The sequence below is a fragment of the Dasypus novemcinctus genome, chromosome 2 (assembly GCF_030445035.2).
Source record: "Dasypus novemcinctus isolate mDasNov1 chromosome 2, mDasNov1.1.hap2, whole genome shotgun sequence".
NCBI lineage: Eukaryota > Metazoa > Chordata > Mammalia > Cingulata > Dasypodidae > Dasypus > Dasypus novemcinctus.
The window spans coordinates 93,401,807-93,425,509 of NC_080674.1; the positions used below are offsets into that span (position 1 = coordinate 93,401,807).

At 34.7% G+C, this 23,703-nt stretch overlaps 1 protein-coding gene across 1 annotated transcript in view; it reads left to right on the plus strand.

Moving 5' to 3' along the window:
* ADGRV1 (adhesion G protein-coupled receptor V1) overlaps window positions 1–23,703 on the plus strand; it is a 685,020-nt gene that overhangs the window by 410,303 nt on the left and 251,014 nt on the right. The window contains exon 84 of the mRNA XM_058276109.1: window positions 23,128–23,244. Coding sequence (XP_058132092.1) covers window positions 23,128–23,244 — 117 coding nt within the window. The remainder of the gene's footprint in view (window positions 1–23,127; window positions 23,245–23,703) is intronic.

Genomic DNA, 23,703 nt, shown 5'->3' on the forward strand with positions numbered 1-23,703 from the left:
TGCAGTTTGTGGGTTAATTGTACAAGCTGCATGGAAGCCATAAGCCATGCTCTGTGCTAACTGGAACAAAAGCTCAGAGAAAAAGAAGGATGCTGCAAGAACTGGAGCTAGCCAGTTTGAACCGGCACTAGTTAGTAATGACAGAAAGAGAAGAGGTGGCACAGCAGAGAGGAGGAGCACTCAGATGGGGAATTACATTCAGCCAATGCCTCATTTCAAAGGTTCACTGTAAAGCTGTTTAGAGGCTCTAATTTGAATGCGTCTTATGAACACGGTGTTCTCACCGTCTCTTATACCTCTTTGACAGAGTCACAGAAATGGCCATTTGTGTTACAGCAGAGTCTTCTGCATTACCCACCCGCCCGGGGGGTTGCCCTTATATTTCTTTTACAGTAGAAGAATGTAACTACTGGTAAAATATTTAGCACCCTTAGTTTTGAACATTTCCTAAGAAAGAATAAAAAGGAAACCTGCTTATAAAGAATTCAGAATAAGATAGTGCCAAGTAAAAGTACTTCTTTTAAATAGTTGAAGCAAATATTACAATCAAAAAAAGCAAATAAAGCTTTACTTCGAAATGATGTCTAATTACAATATTGCAGATGATGCATGAGGGATCTGCCATTTGCTCTAAACCCACAAAGAGAAAGGAAATCAGTTAACCCTCTGTGAGGATTGTAGTTCCAAAAGATTTTAAATAAAGGAACTTAAATTGGCTGATATTATATCATTAAACTGATAAAAATTTACAATACAAAGAGCTATTTTGAAAAATGAAAATGACCTTCAGAAATGAATTAGAGTGGGCAAGAGGATAGATATGGGCTTCTGTTACGTTTCAAACTCATCATTTTCAAATCAGTTCTATCTCATTAATTTTGGGTTTTACTACTACTAGGCAGTTATCCAAAACAGTTTAAAACCTGCTAGATGGTTTCCACTTACAAGTTATCACCAACCTAGATCCCCAAATGAAAATATAGGGATTGGAGACAGAACTGGGGAAACTGTCTAACCTAAGCACTCAGTCATACAGGCATCCTTACAAATTTAAAGGTTCAGCAATTTTAAGGCAGACTTACATGCAGAACAGGAGTACTCTAAATTCAGGTCCATATGAAATAAAAAACCATAGCTAAATTAATATGTTATCTTGGCCTTTCATTTAGTAGAAACCACCCAGGATGAACTCATTATATTACAGTGGTTTTGGAAGTCAAAATGTGATGATACAATAAATTTTAAATTGTTCACAGGTGATTGTGGTCCCAGACAGCCTGGGTGATCCAATAATTTTATTTTAGCCTTTGATTTCAATCTTCCTCCTCCCCAACCCTTGTATTAGAGGAGTTCACAAGAAAATGATACTCTTTTTTATTCTCCCCACTCTTTGGAATATACCCATAGAGCAAAGAGTTGTCCAGAAAGAAGAGGGTGAAACAAAAAGACTAAGTAATCCAAACGTGCTGAGGACTCATTGATACCAATGATTCACCAAATGTTTTATGAAGGCTAGGCATGTGCATTTCAGGCGCTAAGTGCTAATGATATAACCGAGAGGTTTATGAGGCGCCTATAATCTTTGGGGAAATATAAGTACCTGACAACTAAGAATACCGAAGCAGCATTCAATTAAGAAAACTCTTTAAGTGGCAGAGGCAATAAGAGAGTTAGTAAGGGGAAATAGTGGGACAAGTGTATCTGGAGAAAGGGCCATAATTTAAGTTGTTCCATGGAGGAGGGGAAGAGAACTGATTAGGAGAGAGGAATAAATGTGAAAGATTTTTGGAAGATGGGGGAGTGTTCCAAGTTAATAGTAGGGTTCTGAGTTTGAGACTACTGAAAAGTGAATGTGTACAGACAGAGAGGATCCATGTTGAAGAATTTAAACTATATCCACGTAGATAAGGGCTCAAAAATCCAAATGCCTGCAACAGGCCAGTTAAGCTATTTAAGAGAGGCTGTAGAAGCTGGGTGAGATGGTGGTGACTGGTGAAGATGTGTCTTTTCTAAGTGAAAACTATTATTCAACTCCTATTGATCATTCCTGTGGCCAGGGTTTCTTTTTTTGAAGAGAAATTGAATAACTGGACTTTCGTGTGAAATTTCTGGTATTTTAAGACTTGAGCAGATCAAGCAAAATATCCAGAAGCTGATTTCAGCCCATATTTTAGCCACAACTAGTGTAGGAAAATGCGAACCTTGAACATTTTTTAGATAGGCCAGAGATATGGATATTTTAAGAACGTTATTACAATGGCTGCCTATAGGTGGTTTTTAACAGTAAAGACCAGACCTGCAGACTCCAGGAGGCCTCTTTGCCTCTTCCCCGAATAGAAGAAATTATTCCCAGAAATAATCAGCATGACTTGATGATTGGTTAAGTGCCCTGGCATGTGTTTCTTGAAGGTGGTTTCACTAGGTGTACATGTTGTAGAGTAGCTCTTTAATGCTACCACTCTCTATCTTATAAAAATGCCCTTTGTCAGAAATATCTGTACCACCTGCCTTCAGCCACACTTCATTTTGCAATTTCCCAGAAGATTCACCAGTGAAGTATGGGTTTGTTCTTAAAGATATTCTAAGATCTGGGGCATAGTATGAAAACCTTTAACCCCTGGCCTTGTAGTAAAAAAAAAAATGGGGTTGGTTACCAAGTCTCAATTCTGCTACTTCCTGGCCTTATGACCAATGGAAAAATGACACTGCTTCATGACCCTGACAAGCTCTTCCCCATCCCGGGGCCATGGCACATGCTGTTCCCCTCTGTAAAGTGTCTCCCCTCTCATTTACCCAACTCCTTTTCTTGTCCTTAAGATCACAGCTAATGTGTCACTTCTTCAAAGAGGCCTTCCTTGATCTTCCCAGTCAAAGTGGAGCCCCGCATTTAATTCTCTTCTTATTGTACTTACCATAGTTGCAGCTATTAGTTTGTTGGTTTATTGTCCTAACATAGAATTTCTATGAGGGCAAGCATCATGTCTGTTGTATTCATTTCCATATACCCAGCGGCTGAGTAATTATTTATATCTAGAAACTAATTAGTGATTAGTGATTTCAATCATATCCTTTTCTCTGGGTTAATTTTCTTCATTGGTGAAATGATGGGGTCGGAATAGTCTTAAGGTATTTTGCAGTTCTGTTAATAAGTGATTCTACCCTTCCCTAGATGCTAGTGACTCCAATTCAAGATACTATGAATCAGTGCCTTGGGCATTTGAATGCACAAGATATATATATATATATATACACACACATATATATTTAAACTGTGGTTCCACTATATCTTTCACTTAAGTTCTACTTTAAGGAGAATTAAAAAATAAACTCATGGCATTGGAATACCACTTAGTTCGCCTAATGTTGAAGAGAGAGAGATGAAAGATTAAAGAGACAATTAACTCTGGATATTCTAATTAAGTTTTATGTGTAGTAAACATTCATTCTGGATTATGCAGTAAATACACTAAATATCATGAAAACTAGACCCACAATCTAAATATAATTAAAGCATCTGTCACATTTACATTCAAATTGATTGACACCCAAAAAGAAATTTTACTTTAAACAATTTTATTTCATAAGATTTAGATTATAATATTATTCATTTCTTTTCAGTTTAAGAAGGGGTGAGGCAATTATTTCTCCTGGCAGTTAATTTATCAGTTTGAATTATTTAACTTACAAACTGTTGGAAATTTCTCCTCAGTTTTTAGACTTTTAATAATACAGTGTTGCTGAAACATCATCCTTGAGGTCTTTAAATGCTGTCATTGAAAAAAAAATTCCATTTCATTCTACTACTGAGAAAATTGATAGTTTTTGATTAAAACATGATTGTGTTTGCCTTAAATTTAAAAAAATCATATTTTAAAATGGGGTTCCAAGCTTCCTAAACATTTATAATTGAAAGGGGAAGATGAAGGGGTCAAAATAGAAAATAACATATATTAATATTTTACCTATTACAGTTGGTGACTGTAAAGGATTCTTCATGGCATATTTGTTGCTAGAAATATCACCAACATAGTCATAGTACAGTGTTGATTAAAAATCAGACATCAGTTCAACACATACTTTTTGATCTAGGTCCTGTTTAAATGCTGATGATGTAAAGCAAATTAATGAGGCCAGTGATCTGAATTTCTTCCTATTCCAGAGACAAATTTTTCTTTTTATATTTTTAGTATTCTAAACTAATAACTCCAGTAGGGAGAGGAGGAAGTTTGAGCCCTTCAGTGACTGGGAAGCTGGCAGGACTGGAGCTGGGTGGCAGCTTTGCCTATTCATTGCCCACCCTTCCCAACCAAGTTGGCTGTGGTTTAAGACAGGGCTTCAGAGCTAGCAGGGGACCCATTTTCCTGAAGAATGCCCCGTCACACGAACCTGACAAACACCGAGGACACACTGGTGAGAGACTTCAATGGGAGGACACTGGAAGAACCTATGGCTCACCCTCAGCACAACAGATACTAGGCTTAGAGCCAAAATAAATTTGCCATCCCCCCTCCAGAAATGATGCTAGATGAGAAGAGGTATGGTGAGCGATACTTACCTACTTATTTAGACATGCATTCTGACTCCTGTTCTGTGCTAAGTGATGAGGTTACCATTAAAAACTTTGATAGTTTCAAATTGTGGCAAAGGCCAAGAAGGAGATCAGTAGAGTCATACGATGAAAAGTATTACTGGGTCAGGGATGGTCTCCCTAAGGAGATAACATTTACTCCGAGACATGTTAAGATAGGAGCCAGCCAGAACAAAACATTCCAGCAGAAGGGAATAGTGAGTACATAGATCCTAAAACAAGAAAGAGCCTATTTGTTGTTGTTGTTGTTTTAAGGAACTGAAAAGAGGCTGACGTGATGTGCTGCAGTAGTGTGAGTGATGGGCAGGGTAGGCAGGGCACACGTCATATATTAATAATGAATTTAGGTTTGGACATAGTTTTGTAGTATATGTGTGGTTATATGTATTGAGTGTATTATTAAAAATGTAGATGTGATTCTCAGGACAGAAGTTGGAGCTGCAGATAGAGATTTAGGAGGCATCAGAGCATTGATGGTGGAAAATGGGGATAATAAAAGGTACACTGAAGGAGACCTAGAATATGAGCATTTAAAAGAGAAGGTGGAGGGAGGGAGGGAAAGGGCCTGATTATAGTTACTATGCCTACATGTTTATATAATCGATTATTTCAAACACAGGTGTATTTATCCCCTTGGCACAGAGAACAGTGATCCCAGGTGAATGAGAACCCATATGTCCTATCTTCCACCTCCATCAACCATCAATGCTATTTTACAACATACTAAAATTAATATGTAGTTTTATTTAAATGAGCATGATAAGGACAAAAAATGTTAAATTCATTTCTTTCTTATTTTAAGATTAAGTATTCAAATTAAAATGACTTCTTTGGCCAGAATATAACCCCAGACCTCCCAAGAGGAATCAGACACTCCTTTTCTTCTTTCTTTCCTATAGTGATAGTCAAATAGAAAAGTTTAAGATATCCTAAATGTGCTATAATTTATTCTTCATTACTGATCTACAAGGTAGATATAATTATCTTTTTTTTTTTTTTTAAGATTTATTTTTATTTATTTAATTCCCCTCCCCTCCCCCGGTTGTCTGTTTTCTGTGTCTTTTTGCTTCGTCTTGTTTCTTTGTCCGCTTCTGTTGTCGTCAGCAGCACAGGAAGTGTGGGCGGCGCCATTCCTCAGCAGGCTGCACTTTCTTTCGCGCTGGGCGGCTCTCCTTACGGGTGCACTCCTTGCGCGTGGGGCTCCCCTACGCGGGGGACACCCCTGTGTGTCAGGGCACTCCTTGCACGCATCAGCACTGTGCATGGGCCAGCTCCACACGGGTCAAGGAGGCCCGGGGTTTGAACCGCGGGCCTCCCATGTGGTAGACGGACGCCCTAACCACTGGGCCAAAGTCCGTTTCCCAGATATAATTATCTTGATTTAAAAGTTGTAGATAGAAGCTCAGATTGTTTAAGTAACTTTACTGACATCAGTCTTTTAGTTACTAATGATATCAGAATTTGAACCCAGAACTCTTTGGTTGCAAAACCTGAGACCTTTTTTATATAAGGAGCCGAGCCAGGAGCAAACAAGTGTAAAGGGGGACATGCTCAAAACTATAAAATACCAAACAGATCAAGTAGGATGAAGACTGAAAAGTAGTCTTGGCATTTGGCCCTTGGTGACCGTGGAAGCTAGATCAAAATAGATTGATAACTGAAAGTGAACCACTCACTCTTGATGAAGAGTGACTTAAAGAATTACGTAAAGAAGGATGTGGTCATGAGCTCAGGTGGTAGAGAAAAGAGAGGACTTTCTTTCCCTGTTATAGAGAAATCCTCTATGGGCTCTTTCCATAGTAGGGTGCCTTTTAACATAATGGCTGGATCTGGTTTACAGTCTGTCACAAGTGTTCTAAGATGCTTTTCATTGAAAAACCAGAAGGAAACAACAAGAACAAAAATCATAGAATATTGGAGTTCTGTGGTAAGGAACTTCAGCTGTCATTTAGTCCAGCCTTCTCATTTTAAAATAAATTGTGTGTTGCATTGACTGTTTGAAAGACAGTTAGTACACAGTTCTCTGATACGGAGTTTCTTTGACAAAAGAGTGATGCCTTTATTCAAGTTTAATTAATCATTTCCTGAATAGTCAGAGCTGCAGATAGAGATTTAAGAGGCATCAGAGCTTTGATGGTAGAAAATGGGCATAATAAATGGCACACTGAAGGAGACTGAGAACACAAACTTTGTACAATGCTTGGATCAATATCCCTATCAACATCTTAACAATTGAAGGTCTCTGAATGTAGAACTAGTGAAATATTTATTAAAGAGTGGTCTTCTTTTCAATGAAAAAATGTAGTAATGAGTAGATAAAGTTTCATGTTTCATTTAACAGTCATATGTTTTTTTCCTGGATCAAAATGAACATCTTACCCTTCTCACTTTAAAAATATAATGGTGTATAATAAGGTAATGACACCATGGGGGGTTATAGTGACTGAGAAGAAAGTAGTCCAGGTAAGAGATAATCATGGAAAGGGCCAGGGGATGGGTAATCAAGAGGTATTTAAACAAGAAGAGCTGATAGGATTTAAGAACCAATTGTGCCAGTTAGAGATGAAAAAGTTATGAAGGACTTGCATAACTAGATAGATGGCAGTGCCATTGGCTTTAGATGGAGAGTATAGAAATTTCAATTTGGGGAATAGTTATGTTTGAGTATTTATCTCTGCTTAGATCATAATCAGTTTTTAAATAATATCTTTCTGTTATCCATAGCTCTCTTTCTTCCTATGGCTGATATGGCTTAATGGAATATAACAATTAATGCTGAATATTTAATTTTAGTGCCATCAAAAGAGATAAACCCCACTCTTCTTTCCAATTTTCTAAAGCAAAAATTAAATACTTTGTAAAGTTTGTGGTTAAGACATATAGAAACATAGGAAAAAGGGAAGCCAATGTGTGACCTAGGCGGTGATACAGCATCTGCTCATCTTCACGTGCAGATGGCCCACCCTTCCCAAGGAGGAAACATTTCTTCTGCTCCTGATATCTCCCATAGAGCCCATCTCAGGGCTAGGTTTTCTCTGCCTACTGCATAAGAAATTATTTAATTGGATTGTAGAGATATAATAAGACTGCTAGTTTTCTAACACTAAATTGGGGAAAAATTGGAATTATGGATTATTGTTAAAGTGAGACAAAGTAATTTCTGAAGAAGTTTGGTCCTCTTGCTTTATTGAGGAAAGAATGGAAAAGATTCTATAATTACTGAGTCCTGGAAAATAGACAGTATAATTTTAAACATTCCCTTATGAATCCTGCCTAGGTTTAAATTTCATATCATCTGATCATTACATATCACATTATTTAAAGAGTTTAGTGACTAAAATTTTATTTTATTCTTCTCACTGATTACTTGTAAAAATTAGCATTTGACTTAAGTTAATGCAATTCTGTTTTATTAGAAGCCAGAGTTATTGATACATAGTTAATAGTTTTTTAAAGCAAATGTCGTTTAATAGAGCAGACAATCAAATTAAGAAGTCTCTGATTCAAATTTAATTTCTAAATTGTGGATTTGTAAATATTCCCAATTGAGTTGGTATTTTGTACAACAAATAATTATTCAACAAACATTTATTAATTTTTTCTAGAAACCAGCCAATGTGCCAAGTGTTAGGGATATACATCAGTAACTAATACACACTTCCTGCCAACAAGGTATTTATAATCTCAACTGAGAATTCATTGAATCTAAGCCACATGGAGTTTGAGTTATTTTTAAGAATATAAATTATGCTGTTTACAAAGCTATCTAAATTTAGCCAGGTAATGGGTAAATTGCTGTAATACTCTCACGCACATCAGTGGCAATATTGAAAAACCTGTTATCTGTATTTATACAGGATTGAAATTTCTACATAGAATTAAAGTTAATGAATATCAGACCTGTTTTTAATGACGTTATTCTAGAATGTTTTCTTTCCAGATGATGATTGAGAAGCTAATAAAAAATGGTGCTAGGTACCAAAGCAGTAACAGAAAAAAAATAATGAATATTTTACATGAGGCTCTGAAAATTCTGTTATACTAAGGATTGATATTTGTCCATAGATAACAATGAACTTTTAAAAATTATCTCTCTGTAGTACTGGCTATCACTTTTGCCAAGATAATGCCTCCATTTCTAATCTCTCTTGACAGTTGCTGCCACCTCCATCTCATCTGTTTTCTTTCAGCCCTTCTTTTGCTTTCTGCCACTTCTGCAGAGGTGCTTCACCTTCACTGAAAACAACTGACCTTTTATGGACATCAGTAGGCAGTTGGCATGTTCTTTTTCTTCTGGTCAATCATGACATACCATTTATCTTTGAGCCCTTTTAATTTTCATTGCTACTGCTATTCAGTGGTAGTGCATTTATGCTAAAACTCATTTCTTCTGGGAATGGGACTGTGAGAAAGATTGGCATGTGTGGAAGGCTGGAATATTTGGAGTTTTGGGGAGTTTCTGGATATTTGAGTTGCTGGAAGGCTTAGGTATCTACAAGGTATGTAATCTGATCAAAGTGCAGTTCAGCTTCCAGAAGGCCTAGTGTTACTCAAAATATTATTTTATGACCTAGGAGAATGCATGTTTTTATATCTGTCTATCTATTTATCTAAAGGTGAAGAGGTTAACTCTAAATAGCACATAGCACAGGCAGAGATTTGAGAGTTAATTAACATCTATCTTGTAGATAAGCAGGTAGTTTAATTAAATTTTCTCCTTTGGGAACTGAACTCAGGTGAACTATCTATATAGATAATGAGTGGAAAATGCCCAAATCTCACCTCACATTTTTGCCATTTAGATACATGGGCAAACTTTTATGTTCTCTCAGTTTGTTTCATATTGATTTGTTTTGTTTTCTTATACACAACACTCTTTTATTTCCTGTGTACTGCTGAATTGTCTGTATCAGAAAATTTTTCATTATTTTTCTTTTTGTTGTAAGTGGTATCCATTTTATCAATACATGAATATAAATTTTAGCATTAACCTAAAATAAATTGAAAAGCAATTTAATGAAATGTATTTGTTTAAAAGAACAAATCTTTTGAATCTTCAGTGAAAATCATTAATTAACTTTGACCAAGTATATGGAAATACTGGTATTAATAGAAATATTCTTGAAAGCCATATGGCAAATCTCAATTCTGTCTCCACATTCAAAGAATTAATGACAACCATGCCTCGGTTTCAGCAGTTTTATGAAATAGCACATAAGCAGCAGAAAATGGCAAAAAAGAAGTAAGCTGGGATCAAATAAGTCAATAGAGCTCTGCCATTGTGTAGCTGTGAAACTTTTTAGTTTCTTTTTCCTAAGCTATCACACAGGGATAATAACCTCATAGGACTACTGTAGGATTAAAATGAAATAAATTTCTCTATAGGAACCATAGAAAACCTACTACTCAGGAGGAATCCTGTAAATACTGGATTACTTACCTCCCTATGTATATGTCAAAACATTGCTCAATGTACCCACAATGATAAAAATTTTAGGACAATTCTGGGATTCATATGCTCACTTCTGCAATTCCAGGAATACTAAATCTTCTTGGAGGAGCTATTTCATTTTTACTACCATCAGTTTTTTTTTTTTAACTGGCGTATTCAGATAATGTAGACTCTTGGCAGTTAAGAAACATAATGATGTTTCTACTCTAAAGCAGTCATACAAAATGAAACACAATTCAAACTCCTCAAAATCTGAGAAACTCAGAAAATTTATATCACAGAATCCTATATTTCTTTAAAATATGTTTTTTATTTAGCACCACTTTACTTGCCAGTTGGAAATAAATGGAGTCTTCAGTTGCTAGCTGCTTATCTACGTATCCAATTTTATGTGAATAATTTTACTGATTTGATCAAACTACCCACAATTACTTTATGACAGGCACTGTCCTTAGGATTCACATTTATTAGTACTTTTAATCTTAATAACAATCCTATGAGGTAGGTACTATAATTATCATCTTCATTTTGCAGAAAAGAGAAGAGAGCCACAGAGAGTTTAAGTATTATAATTTTACCAGGTTCATACAACTAGTAAATAATGGAGCCAGGAATAAAAGCGTTCTGGCTCTAGAGCTCATGATCTTAATTATAATACCATATTGTTATATTGCTTTGTTTTGTTTTGTTTTTTAAGTGACAAGGGGATTTGAAAGGCTGAGATTCACAGAGCCCTTCATGTCTAAAGAATAAATGTTTTTAGCAGGTTCTCATGACCTAGACATCTGATGGCACTGAGTGAAATCTGCATTTGTTGTTTCGATTTCTTACAACCATTTTATAAATTGGAGATGGTAAAATATGCTAGACTAAACTATACAATTCTAATACTCAGTCATTCCATCATACACCGAGCCTTGCTTGTAGAATGCACAGCCTAGCTTCTTCAGATGAGTGATGCAGTAAAATCTGGGCACACCCACTTGCATTTTTGATTTAATTAAAATGTCTATTCTTAGCTTTTATTTTCATTGTAGATTTATGATGTCTGACATATGGTACTAAACTTTCCAAGTTTTTTATGGACAAGTGATTAAGTCCTTCAGTTCTTGTGGGCTAGCTAATTAAATTGTAAACTGCTGAAGCAACTCAGACAGGCTCCATCCCTGATCACATGTGTCCCTTTTTTTCCAGAAGGGCACATTCTGGATGCTTCTACATATATCATACTTCATTTATTTCAGCTATACTTTCTAAGTAATGCATATCCTTTACCAGAATTGATACAGTCGTGTTACATTCCAGATATACAGCTGTTGCTCTCAAACTTTCAGATGTACCTATTTTGCTACTAATAAATCTAATGATATCTGTTCCGTGAACTTATAGATAAAGCCAGGCCAGTTCCGCAACTCTTGAAGAATAACAATTCAAGTGAAAGTTAAAAAAATTTATAGGGAAACGGACTTTGGCCCAGTGGTTAGGGCGTCCGTCTACCATATGGGAGGTCCGCGGTTCAAACCCCGGGCCTCCTTGACCCGTGTGGAGCTGGCCATGCGCAGTGCTGATGCGCGCAAGGAGTGCCTTGCCACGCAAGGGTGTCCCCCGCGTGGGGGAGCCCCACGCGCAAGGAGTGCGCCCGTGAGGAAAGCCGCCCAGCGTGAAAAGAAAGTGCAGCCTGCCCAGGAATGGCGCCGCCCACACTTCCCGTGCCGCTGACGACAACAGAAGCGGACAAAGAAACAAGACGCAGCAAATAGACACCAAGAACAGACAACCAGGGAAGGGGGGGAATTAAATAAATAAATCTTTAAAAAAAAAAATTTATATATAAAAAATTTACCTCTTTTATTTAATTCAGAGTAAAAATATGAATTGAACACTATGATAATAATGTGTGCTTTTTCTTTGTAATAATTGTTCTAGCTTATTATTTGCATAATTCCAAAGGGAAAATGACCCAAAGAATAACATGAGAAAGAATATCACAATAGTTGTAGGAAATTGATTTATTTTATTTCCTAAAAGTCTAAATAAAATATTTTAAAAAACTTCTTTCTTTAAAGACCTGTAGAAATGTATGTAATGTGCTTTAATTGTGAGTCAAATTTCTGCTATTCTTATTTAACTATGCAAATAACTGACATAATAATTACCAATAATTATTAGAAAGTACTTTTTATAATTAAAGAAATATTAAGGTAACTCAGTATTGTTAAAGTAGATTTTTAAAATAAAATTTTATTGAAGTCTATCATTCATACATGAACACGTATCAACAATTGTATAATAAAATTTGTGAACTTAAAATAACAGAATATACTAGATGTCCATGTGTTATGTAAAACATCGGGCTTGTTTTCCCAGCCTCTTTTTTTTTTTTAACCTTTCCTACTTGATAAAGACGAAAAGCCTGTAGTGGGGAGAGGATTAAAGAAAAAGTCTATGAATAAAGCAACTTTCATAATGCCTTGACTTGTATATATGTTGGATCAATGTGGATTAGCAGTATATACTCTATTATAGATAAGAATATATTAGTGCTAATTTGCTTTTTTTTACAAACAGAAAAGGATATGAAAAGGCAGAACTAGTGAGTTACTAATTCCCTCTGTTTAGGCATACCATGTTATAAAACTAAGACACAAGGAGAGCATGTTCTATGTGAGCAGGTGAAAATGTGAAATTGTGAACAAAATCATTAAAACTTATTAAAACAAATCAATTCATGAGAAATGTAACTATATTTCAACATTTTTACCTTTCTTTCCAAATTGTAAATACTTGCCCAAATTATAAATATAATACAGTTGACATAAACTTATAATAAAAGTCTAAAGATTATGTACATTTGAGATACTGGCTATATTTTTAATTTTCTTCAATCATTTGTATAATTCCATTTAGGCCAAAGTCTAGAGTTTAGTGGTGATTTTTATATTTCCATAGATTACGTTAGGGCACAGAAACAAGTATATTCTTCATATGATATGCGATCGTCTTATCTACTACAGTATTTATTCAATAATAGTTCTGTGACATAGAAAGTAGCATAATTAGAATAATTCATGCCACATGCTGGTAGCTCCTTGTTTCCGTTTCTTCCCAATTCAAAAGCAAACACACCAGAAACATAGTAACATAGTGTTCCTTGTTTTCTATCTGAAAACAATGTAACTCCCTATTTTATGTTCCAAAAATCTATGTATTTGAGTCTCTATACTTCTTGACTGCTGCCCAAAGCACAGAGACTATATACATTTATTCATATTACTAGGCCTTCCCCAAATAACCCACAACCTAAAACAATTATTTAAAATAATAGGAGTTTGCCTCTGGAATCAGGCCTGTGGCAGGCACATAGCAAATATTTGTTGACTGACTGAATGATTAAACAAAGGAATGAAAAAAGTAATTCTGAGGGAAAAAAGCTCTTGTATCCAAATGCTTTCCTTCTCTTACTATTTTTTTAAATAGATTCCTTCAATACTTTTGTATTTGACAAAGCATACTAACGAAAGCAATTGTACAATAAAAGTAGTCTTTGATGTCTTCTCTGTCAATTCTCCATTGGATACAATAGATGAGAATGCGATTTTGTAGTAAGAAATACAGGCATACATAGAAGGGAAAGGAAAACTCTTAAAAATTGAAAACAAACAATCATATATTTGAAGTAAAATGTGAAGGAATAACAAATTTTTATTTATGAGAAATGTTTATCACTGCACTTAGAACACATTGACTTCTTTTACATCGTCCTGCAGAAAATGTGAAAAATTTTGGAAAATCTGCACGGTAAGGTTAGATTATGGCCTTTGAGTTAATAAACACTATGGCTAAGTCTGTGTAGAATTTTATTAATATTGCCCAGTTTTTCTTAAATTCTACTCAATAAGATTTCCTTTTCAGTTTATATTCATGCTTATTTTAAGTCCAAGGACTTCCATGGTTAGTTGAGCTGAAATATTCTAAACTCATGATTTATGAAGCAATAAAAGGCAATTCCCTATTATATATTTCAAATAAACTTGTCACAATTTTGAAGTGACTATACACTATACAGTTTGGATTGTACTGATTATACAGCAGATTCTGGCCGTGTATCCACTGCCAAAATGAAATGGAAAAATGAACATGATTTTATTCCGGTCAGTTATTGGACAACAATAAAATTGTCCATAATCTGAGTTTTCTGAGTTATGATCAAGTTCCCTCAGGAAAGTAGTGAGATAGAAATCGCGGTGTAGCTCAGTCTGTGTGAAGAACTGAATTTTGTCCACTCCAGATCTAGAGAATTTTATTTGCAGAATTCCTAAACTTTGTCTTCAAAGAACAAATAAATATGATTTTGAAAATCTAAGTCTACATGTAAACATGCTGTCAAACTTTGTAGTATCCAAATGATCTTGATAGTTCAGCTGTAACCTATGTTTTTGTATTTAAATATATATGTTTATTTAAAAAAAATATATATATATATATATAACTTTCTAGCCTTTGTACTCCTTCTTTCTTCAAATGAAATAAGGATTTAATGTGAATCTGTAGAAATAGAAAGTATATGGCTTAAGCAACTTTTTGGGTCTGTAATTGTAGTATTTAAGTATTGTAAGCAGTTAAGAGCAAAGGCTTTGAAGTTGACAGACTTGCTCAAGTCCTGGGTCTGCCATAGGTCTGCCTATGACCTTGGGAAATTAATTTATTTTTCTTAAACCTTAGTTTCCTCATGTGTAAAATGGAGGCAGTGATCAGAAGTAGGGACAAAGATATACTAAAAACAGGGTATATACAGAATGTGCTCTTTGAAAACTGTAAATACGTTGATTGGATTGTTTGTACTGGATTTTCACCATGCCAACTGTAAAACAATAATAATTATAAAAACCTGTTCAGACTGGTTTCTGGCATTCAGTAGTTGCTAAAAACTACTGTATTGCCTAAGACACCTCCCAAACACATCTACTACCTTCAGAGACATATTCAGTTTAGCATTTAAGGGTCATCTTTTTGATTCTGCACATTTTATATAATAGTGGCTCAAGTGAAAAATATAGGAAGTTGGGATTTGTTTGAAGTTAAAACAAAAGGAAGAAATTCTTGAAAGTGAGTATATTAGATATTACATTCCCTCACATGAAAATCACAAGAGGGTTAGCCAAATATTTAGTGTTCTAGCCAATATAAAGAAAAATGAATAGCAGTGTGAAATCAGTGTAAATAGTTATAATATTAAGTAAGATGTTATTAATAATACTGAAAGTTAGGATCCAGTATCAACAGACTACTTCCCAAAAGTTAAATATTCTCTGAAGAGATTGAGTAGAAACTCCAGTGAAAAAGATGTTAGCCCAGGAGAAAGATGATAGTAAACCTGCTATGTGATCACAAGCCAATGAAAGGAAGGATACATGAAATTACATATGGCTTTATTCCAAGAGTTTTGTTTGTAGGAACATGTTCCAGGCAATCTCTGTTGAGCATAGTTAAGCCTTTCCTTAAAGTTACTTTTCCATTTCTGGCTTCCATCTATTGAATAAAGAATTGAAGATTAGCACTAAATTTTATTGATGTGTTTTATGTTTAATATTTTGATAAAGGACTTCAGATAGTGTTAAATGTCTCTTCAAATAAATACTTAAAAGTTGCAAAATAATGCTGATAAAAAGTTAAAAAAAAAAAAAAAGCCAGGGAGGTTATCAACACAGAATGCATTAGTGTCAGGGAAATGTCATTCCACTTGTGAATACTATGATCATTGGCAATGTAACATTGGCCAGGGAATAGCCTCATGCAAAGGTTTCTTTGTTTTTAGAATCAGATTAAAGTTATACACCATTTTCTACTGAATGGGATTTTGTAGACACAAATGATTTACAAATAGCAAAGATAATTTAGAGCTCATATATTGTAACTTTTATTGAACTTAAGATATCTTTCCTTATTATTAAAACTAATGTTTACAATAGCTTGCTTATCAGCTGACTTTGAAAGGTGAGAATATAAAAATTTCTTGTGGTCAAGAGAACCCAAGTGGATTAGAAAATGTGACCTATAAAAATTCACAAAAGAGTAATAGTTATATGGATAATTTAGATATAAATCCTCATTAGTTAAGCTCAAAACAACAACATGATAATATATTTTCATTAAAGAAAAGTATAGAATAACAATAAAATGATTCAAGAAGTATTAAACACCTACTAGATTTCTCCTTCAAGCCAAGATGAAATAACAGGAACCAGATTTACCCTCCCACCTGAATCAACCGAAAAAAAATGGAAAAACATATGAAACAATAGTTTTCAAGACACTAGACATAAAGCAATGAAGGAAAGGGATCCCCAAGCAATGAAAAACAAGCAAGGTAATCCCAACAATTGCCATGGAATACTGACTTAGAAGATTTTCCATGCTGTGGCATATGGAGGAGGAACCCTGCTCTTACCCAACAGATTCACAGAGTTGAGGAAACAGAGAGTCTAAGGAGACCAAGGGAGCTAGAATTTGTAGGACAGAGTACTGAAGAAGAGATAACTGCACAGAGAACTCTGGAGATCTGCAGAGGGTCCCCCATATTCAGCAGAGTACTGATTAGCCCATGCATGTGAGAAAACCCATAATCAGAGAACCACCTGAAAGGGTAAAAGAGAACAATGTACTGGTCTCACACAAGGCCAAGATTAGTGCCTCCTCCTACCAGTTATACTGAAAAACCTCAAGATTCACAAGCAATTGGGTAGAGTACACAGAATACTCTTGCCTCAGCAGTGGGGAATAATTAGGCCTAGACTAAGCACTGCTCTAGTCCCAATAGTCCTGTCTAACAAATCTTAACAGTGATAATTGGAAAAGATCAAACTGCTTCTCAGCACATCACAGGACAAAGCTTAGAAATATTTATAGGAATACAAATACCCAGTTCACAAAGGGGTAAAATACATAATGTCTGATATTCAGTAACATTACCAGACATGTAAAAAAGCAAGAACATGTGACCCATATTTAGGTGGTAAGTCAGTAAATCAAAACTAACCCAAAACTGGCACAGATATTAGAATAGGCACACTAATTAAACCATTAAAACAATTATTATAGATGAATTCTGTGTGTTCAAAGGTAAAGTAGATATGTGGAAGATATAACAAAGAATCAAACTTTTAGAAATGGACACTACAATATATAAAATGAAAAATACACTGGCTGGGATTAACAGCAGATTAGAAAATTGCATAATTAAAAATCAGTGAGCTTGGAGAATGAATAATATAGACTATCCAAAATGAAAGTCAAAGAGAAGAAACAAAATAAATCAACAGCATCAGTAAGGTATGTGTGGGGGATGTAAATTAAGAGCCTAGTATATGTGTAATTAGGGTACCCAAAGGAAAAAAGAGTGTGTCTTTTAGATAACATATAACTGAATCTCATTTTTAAATTCAATTTGACATTCTCTGCCTTTTAAGTAGTGTATTTAGACCACTTGCATTTAACATTATTTTGTATGCCAAGGTTTAAGTATGTCATCTTATCATTTGTTTTTTTATTTATCCCATCAATTCTTTTTCACCATTTTTCCTCTTCATTAGCCTTCTTTTGGATTGAGTATTTTTATGACTCCACTTACCTCCCTTGTGAACTATTATTTATAATGCTATTTTTTAAATCATTTTAATGGTTTGTGTTCTTAAGAATGCTGTCTATAATATAGATAGAAGGAAATGAAAGGAAAAACAGTAAGAATATAGCAGACTTACAAAAACACTCTCAAACAACTTTACTAATTGATATTTATAGAACACTCTACCCAAACACAGTGGAACATACATTCTTATCAAGTGAACATGTAGCATAGACCAATGAATTCAACATGATTCAAATCATGCAGAATATGTCTTGACCACAATAGAATTAAATTAGAAATCAACAATAGAAAGGTCTCGGGAAGATCCCCAAATATTTGGAAACTAGTTAACAAACTTCCAAATAATCAATTAATTGGTCAAAGAAGAAATCAGAAGGGAAATTTGAAAATATTTTGAACTAAATGAAAATGAAGATACAACAGATCAAAGTTTGTGGGATGCTACTAAAGCAGTAGTGGGAGGAAATTTATAGAACTAAATGCCTCTATTATGAAATATCAAACTGTGACCTCAGAAAAATAAGAAAAAAATCAATCTTAAAATAATAGTGGAGAGGGAAAGAGCAAAACAGTAGAAAGTATCAAGAAAATCAAGATCTGATTCTTTGAGGTCAATAAAATTATAAACTTCTAGCCAGAATAATCAAGTAAAAGAGAGGGTGGAATAAATTATTACCAATATGGGGAAAGAGAGGGTGACATTACTATAGATTCTACAGATAGTAAAAGAATAATAAGGTAAAATTATTAACAAATTTATATCAACAAATTTGCCAATTTAGTAAAACAAATTCCTTAAAAGACACAACAACCAAAACTTGTTCAAGAAGAAGAAGAAGAAATAGCTGACTTGTATTGCTCTATGTCAACTAAAATATTTAATTTGTAGTTAAAAAAAATTTGCCCCACTAGGAAAACTCCAGTCCCAGATGGTTTTGCTGGTGAATTATATAAAATATTTAAGGAAAAATTACCAATTCAACACAAAATTTTCTGGAAATTGAAAAGGAGGAAATACTTCCCAACTCTTTCTATAAGACCAGCATTACCCTGATGCCAAAATGAAAAAAAAAAAAAAAAAAACACAAGAAAAAAAAAAACTACCAACTAATGTCCCTCATGAACATAGATGAAAACATTCTTAACAAAACTTTAGAAAAAACAAGAGGATGATGCACATGACCAAGTGATGGTTATGTCAAGAAGACAATGTTGGTTTAACATTTTAAAAAAATCAACCAATGTAATTTACCATATTAACAAAATTAAAAAAAGAAAAAAGGAATGGTATTTACAATAGAGAAATTACATTTGACCAAATCCAAGATCCATTCCTGGCAAAAATTACAATCAAAATAGGAATAGATATATAATGTCCAGCACCTGTCCCTGCAATATAATTTAGGACAACTGCAATTCCCAAAAATGCCCCACATCAAGTTTCTACTTCCCTCAGTAACTACCGTGGCCACTTTCTCCCTATCAATGCTACAATTTCTTCCATTACTAGTACAATAGTTCTATAGTAGAATACCAGTAAGTCCACTCTAATCCATATTTTATTCCTCTATCCTGTGCACCCTGGGTTGGTGATGTCCACCCCACCTCTATATCAAGAGGAGGTTTAGATCCCACATTGTTAATGGATGTGATTCTCCTGCTTACAGTTGTAGGCACTCTCAGTTCCCTGATGTGGTGGTTGACATATCCTGCCATAACCCACTGAATGGACTCTGGGAGCATGTAAACTACAATGTAAGCTATTATCCATATGCGGTGCAGCAGTGCTCCAAAATGTATTCACCAAATGCAATGAATGTGCCACAATGATGAAAGAGGTTGTTGATGTGGGAGGAATGGGGTGGAGTGGGTGTGGAGTATATGGGAACTTCTTGTATTTTTTTAAAAAATTTATTTATTTATTTAATTCCCCCTCTCCCGGTTGTCTGTTTTTGTGTCCATTTGCTGCGTCTTGTTTCTTTGTCCGCTTCTGTTGTCGTCAGCGGCACGGGAAGTGTGGGCGGCGCCATTCCTGGGCAGGCTGCACTTTCTTTCGCGCTGGGCGGCTCTCTTTACGGGTACACTCCTTGTGCGTGGGGCTCCCCTACGCAGGGGACACCCCTGCGTGGCAGGGCACTCCTTGCGCGCATCAGCACTGCGCATGGGCCAGCTCCACACGGGTCAGGGAGGCCCGGAGTTTGAACTGCGGACCTCCCATGTGGTAAAAGGACGCCCTAACCACTGGGCGTATTTTTTAATGTAATATTTTCTGAGATCTATATAGCTTCAAAAAAAGTACAAATAAATAAATAAATAACATTATTGGGGAAAAAATAGAAATAGAAGGGTACTTTCTCAACTTGACAAAGAGCATCTACAGAAAAACATATAGCTCACATCATACTTAATGATGAAAAAGTGAACTCCCTCTAAGATCAGAAATAAGACAAGGCTCTTCTTCATTCTTACCACCTCTATTCAGTATTGTACTGCAGCACCTAGCAATACCACCGGAGAAGAAAAATAAAACCATTCCGATTGGAAAGAAAAAAGTAAAAGTCTATGTAGAAAATACAATATTACCTTTAAAAGAGCTACTCAAACTAATAAGTGAGTCCTGTACATTTTCGGGATATGAGATCGAGATACAAAGTCAATTGTATTTCTGTATTCCAGCAATGGACACTCACAACCTTAAACTCAATAATATATCAATTAGAATAATATGAAAATATAAAATACTTAGAGAATAAATCCAAAAAAATAGATATGAAGAACCCATACACTGACAATTGTAAATTAATGCTGAGAAAAATTAGAAAATACCTTAGTAAATGGAAAGATAAAATGTATTTACAAGATGCGTATTTACAAGATCTTTACAAGATGCAAGAGTTTAGGTATTCTCCCTAAACTGGGATTCAATACAATCCCAGTAAAAATCCCAGCAAGATTGTGTGTGTGGTTATTGACTACCTCGTTTTAAAATTCATATAGTAAAGCATAGGACTTATAATAAAACAACTTTGAAAAAGGAGAAAAAAATGGAGCCTAAGTACCTATTTCAAGAATACAATATTCCAGATGCAATGACATTGGTATAAATACAGACAAATAGATCAATAGAACAGTAAAAATTAGAGTGCCAAGAGACCAACCCCACATAGGCAAATATGCAAAGGCAGTTCTGTGGTGAGAGGTCTTTTCAATCAATGGTGCTGGAAAATTAGCTATCCATTTTAAAAGAAAAACAAACTTTAAAACATAGTTTGTGCTTTGGTCACACTAACTCCAAAGGGATCAGAAACCTAATTTTAAACCTAAAACTATAAAACTTCTAGGAAAAACCATATGAGGAAACCTTCATGAATTTGGTGTTAAAGTTTTCTTATCTATGACCCCAGAAATATGATCCATAAAAGGTTAAAAAATGTATGACCTAATCCATAATTGGCTTTCATCAAAGTTAAAAAGGTTATACATGAAAAAGACATGGCTTAGAGAACAAGAAGAAAAGTCACAAATTGAGAGAAAATATTTACACATTATATATCTGATTAAAGCCTTGTAGAAAGAACTCTCAAAACTCAATAATAAGAAAACAAACTACACAGTTTTTAAAATAGAAAATAGACATTTCTCCAAAGACAAGATATGGATGGCAAATAAACATGTAAAAACATGTTCGACATAATGAGTGATTAGGAAAATGCAAATTAAAGCCACAATGAGAAACTGCTACAAGCCTATTAGAATAGCTAAAATTTTAAAAACTAACTATGCCAAGTTTTAGTGAGTATGTGAAGCAAGTGGCATTCTCATATATTGCTGGTGAAAATGTAAAATGTTGTAATTACTTTGGAAAATAATTTATTAATTTCTTAAAATATTTAACTCACACTTATATAATCCATCCATTCCACTCTGAGGTATTTACTTGAGGGAAGCATGTGTCCACACAAACACGTGCACCAAATTATTCATAAACAATTAATTTGTAATAGTCTAAAACTGGAAAAAAACTAATTGGTCACCAATAGGAAAATGGGTACTTAAATTGTAGTTTATGTATACAAAGAAATATTACTAAGCTGTAAACTATTGATACATTATTTTATAAATCTCAAATTAATTATGCTGAGGGAAATAAACCAGATAAAAAGAGTGCACATTATTACATTTTTATAAAATTCTAATAAATACAAATAATTATAGTGACAGAAAACAGATCAGTGATTACTGGGGAATGGGGAGCTAGGTAGTAGTGCAGGGAGATACCATAAAGGACATCAGGAATTTTGAGGGTGTATGTGCTCATTACTTGGTTGTGATGATATTTACATGAGTGTGTAGATATGCTAAATTTCATTAGTGTGTACTCTTTGAATGTGTTCCATTTATTATCTGTCAGTCATACCTCAATAAAACTTGTTTAAAATCAACTCCTATGCTCAAACCCATGATAAGTTCTGTATAGAATAGTGATTACATACTATGTTTTTTTTAAAAAAAATGTATTCAAAGTAATTATAATAGAGAATACAATCAATTTGTGGCCTTTAAGGAATTTACAGTTTTCCAAGAGATTAAGACTGGTTTTATCTGAGAGAATTATTAATAAACTTCTATTTTAAAAATTCAGAAGAGGGAAAGTTTGTTTTTAGGTAAAAGAAACAGGCATGTGCTCATGACAGAATTGACATTTCAACTGTACCTTGAGAAATGTTCATAATTTCAGCAGGGAAAGATGAGAAGTTCTCAGTGGAAGGGGAAGGGAAGAACAAAGGCAAGGGGTTGAGAGATGATGGGGAATGTTTAGAGATTAGCAGTCAAAGCAGGTTGAGTAGAACATTTGGTACTGGTCAAGGAGGCCTCATTGAGGAGGTGACATTTGAGTAAAGGCTTTCCAAAGGCAGTGGAAATAAAGTCCAAGGATTGTGGGATTCATAGAATTTGAAGTTTTAAATTTATGATTCCTGCTTTGTCAATATGTTACTTCCTGGTAAGAGGATGCAGATAATGGTAAAGTTAGAACATTTGGGTTTTTTTTCTCCTCTCCCCTTAGCTTTAATTTAAACTAATGTTTAATTTGTTGAAGGCTATTTCAGTCCTGTTCTCTCTTATTCTGCTTAGCTAAAATAAATATATTTCCTGGGATTTTGTTCATCAATGATATGAGCAAGGTTTTCTTTGAGAATGTCTTCTTGAGAGCCCAAACCAATATGTAGCATAATTTCATATCATTCCTTGTTTCTTAGAATCATAAAAGACTATGCATTGCAATTTTTAGAACAAGTCTTAGATCAATCGGTGCATCAAATCAACTTACTTTCCAACTTTCAGTCAATGAATCAAAAATTCAGATAAGAAAATAGTTTGTTTTCTTAATATTCTTCATTGATTTTATCATGGTTTAAGAACAGAAGTATTTGTTTCTTACAGATTGTGTTTCTGGTGTCTGCATATGTAAGTCCCCATCTCACTGATGAGAGCTGCTCAGCCATGGCTGCTATCACACATTACCTGTATCTTTGCCAGTTCAGCTGGATGCTTATTCAGGTTGGTACTTCCCTTCCTTCCTCCTACCTCTTCAATTCTCCAATGAACCTCAGTGGAGTGGTCTTTGTGTCAAATATTCTTTATACTGAAATGGAAGTAGTTCTACATAGTGAGCATAGTATTCCCGAGAGATCAGTGCAAGAAAAACCCTATAAGCTGTACAACTGTACAGCTGTAGTGAGTTTGAGAAAATGAGAGAAATCTTGTGTGGTTAGAATAAGGCAGTGATAGGAGATTAGACTTACATATGGGCCTTATAAGGCACAGTAAGAAATTCGGATGCTTTTCTAATGGAAGACATAGAAATAATTTATACAAAGGAGTGACATGATCAAATTGGAATTTTAGAAAGATTTCCGTGTTATTAGTGAATGGGAGGCAGTAGGTTAAGGTGCAGGGACAAGTGGCTTTAGCTGTATCTACGGGAGAGTACAAGGTTATTATGAACTAGGGAGACAG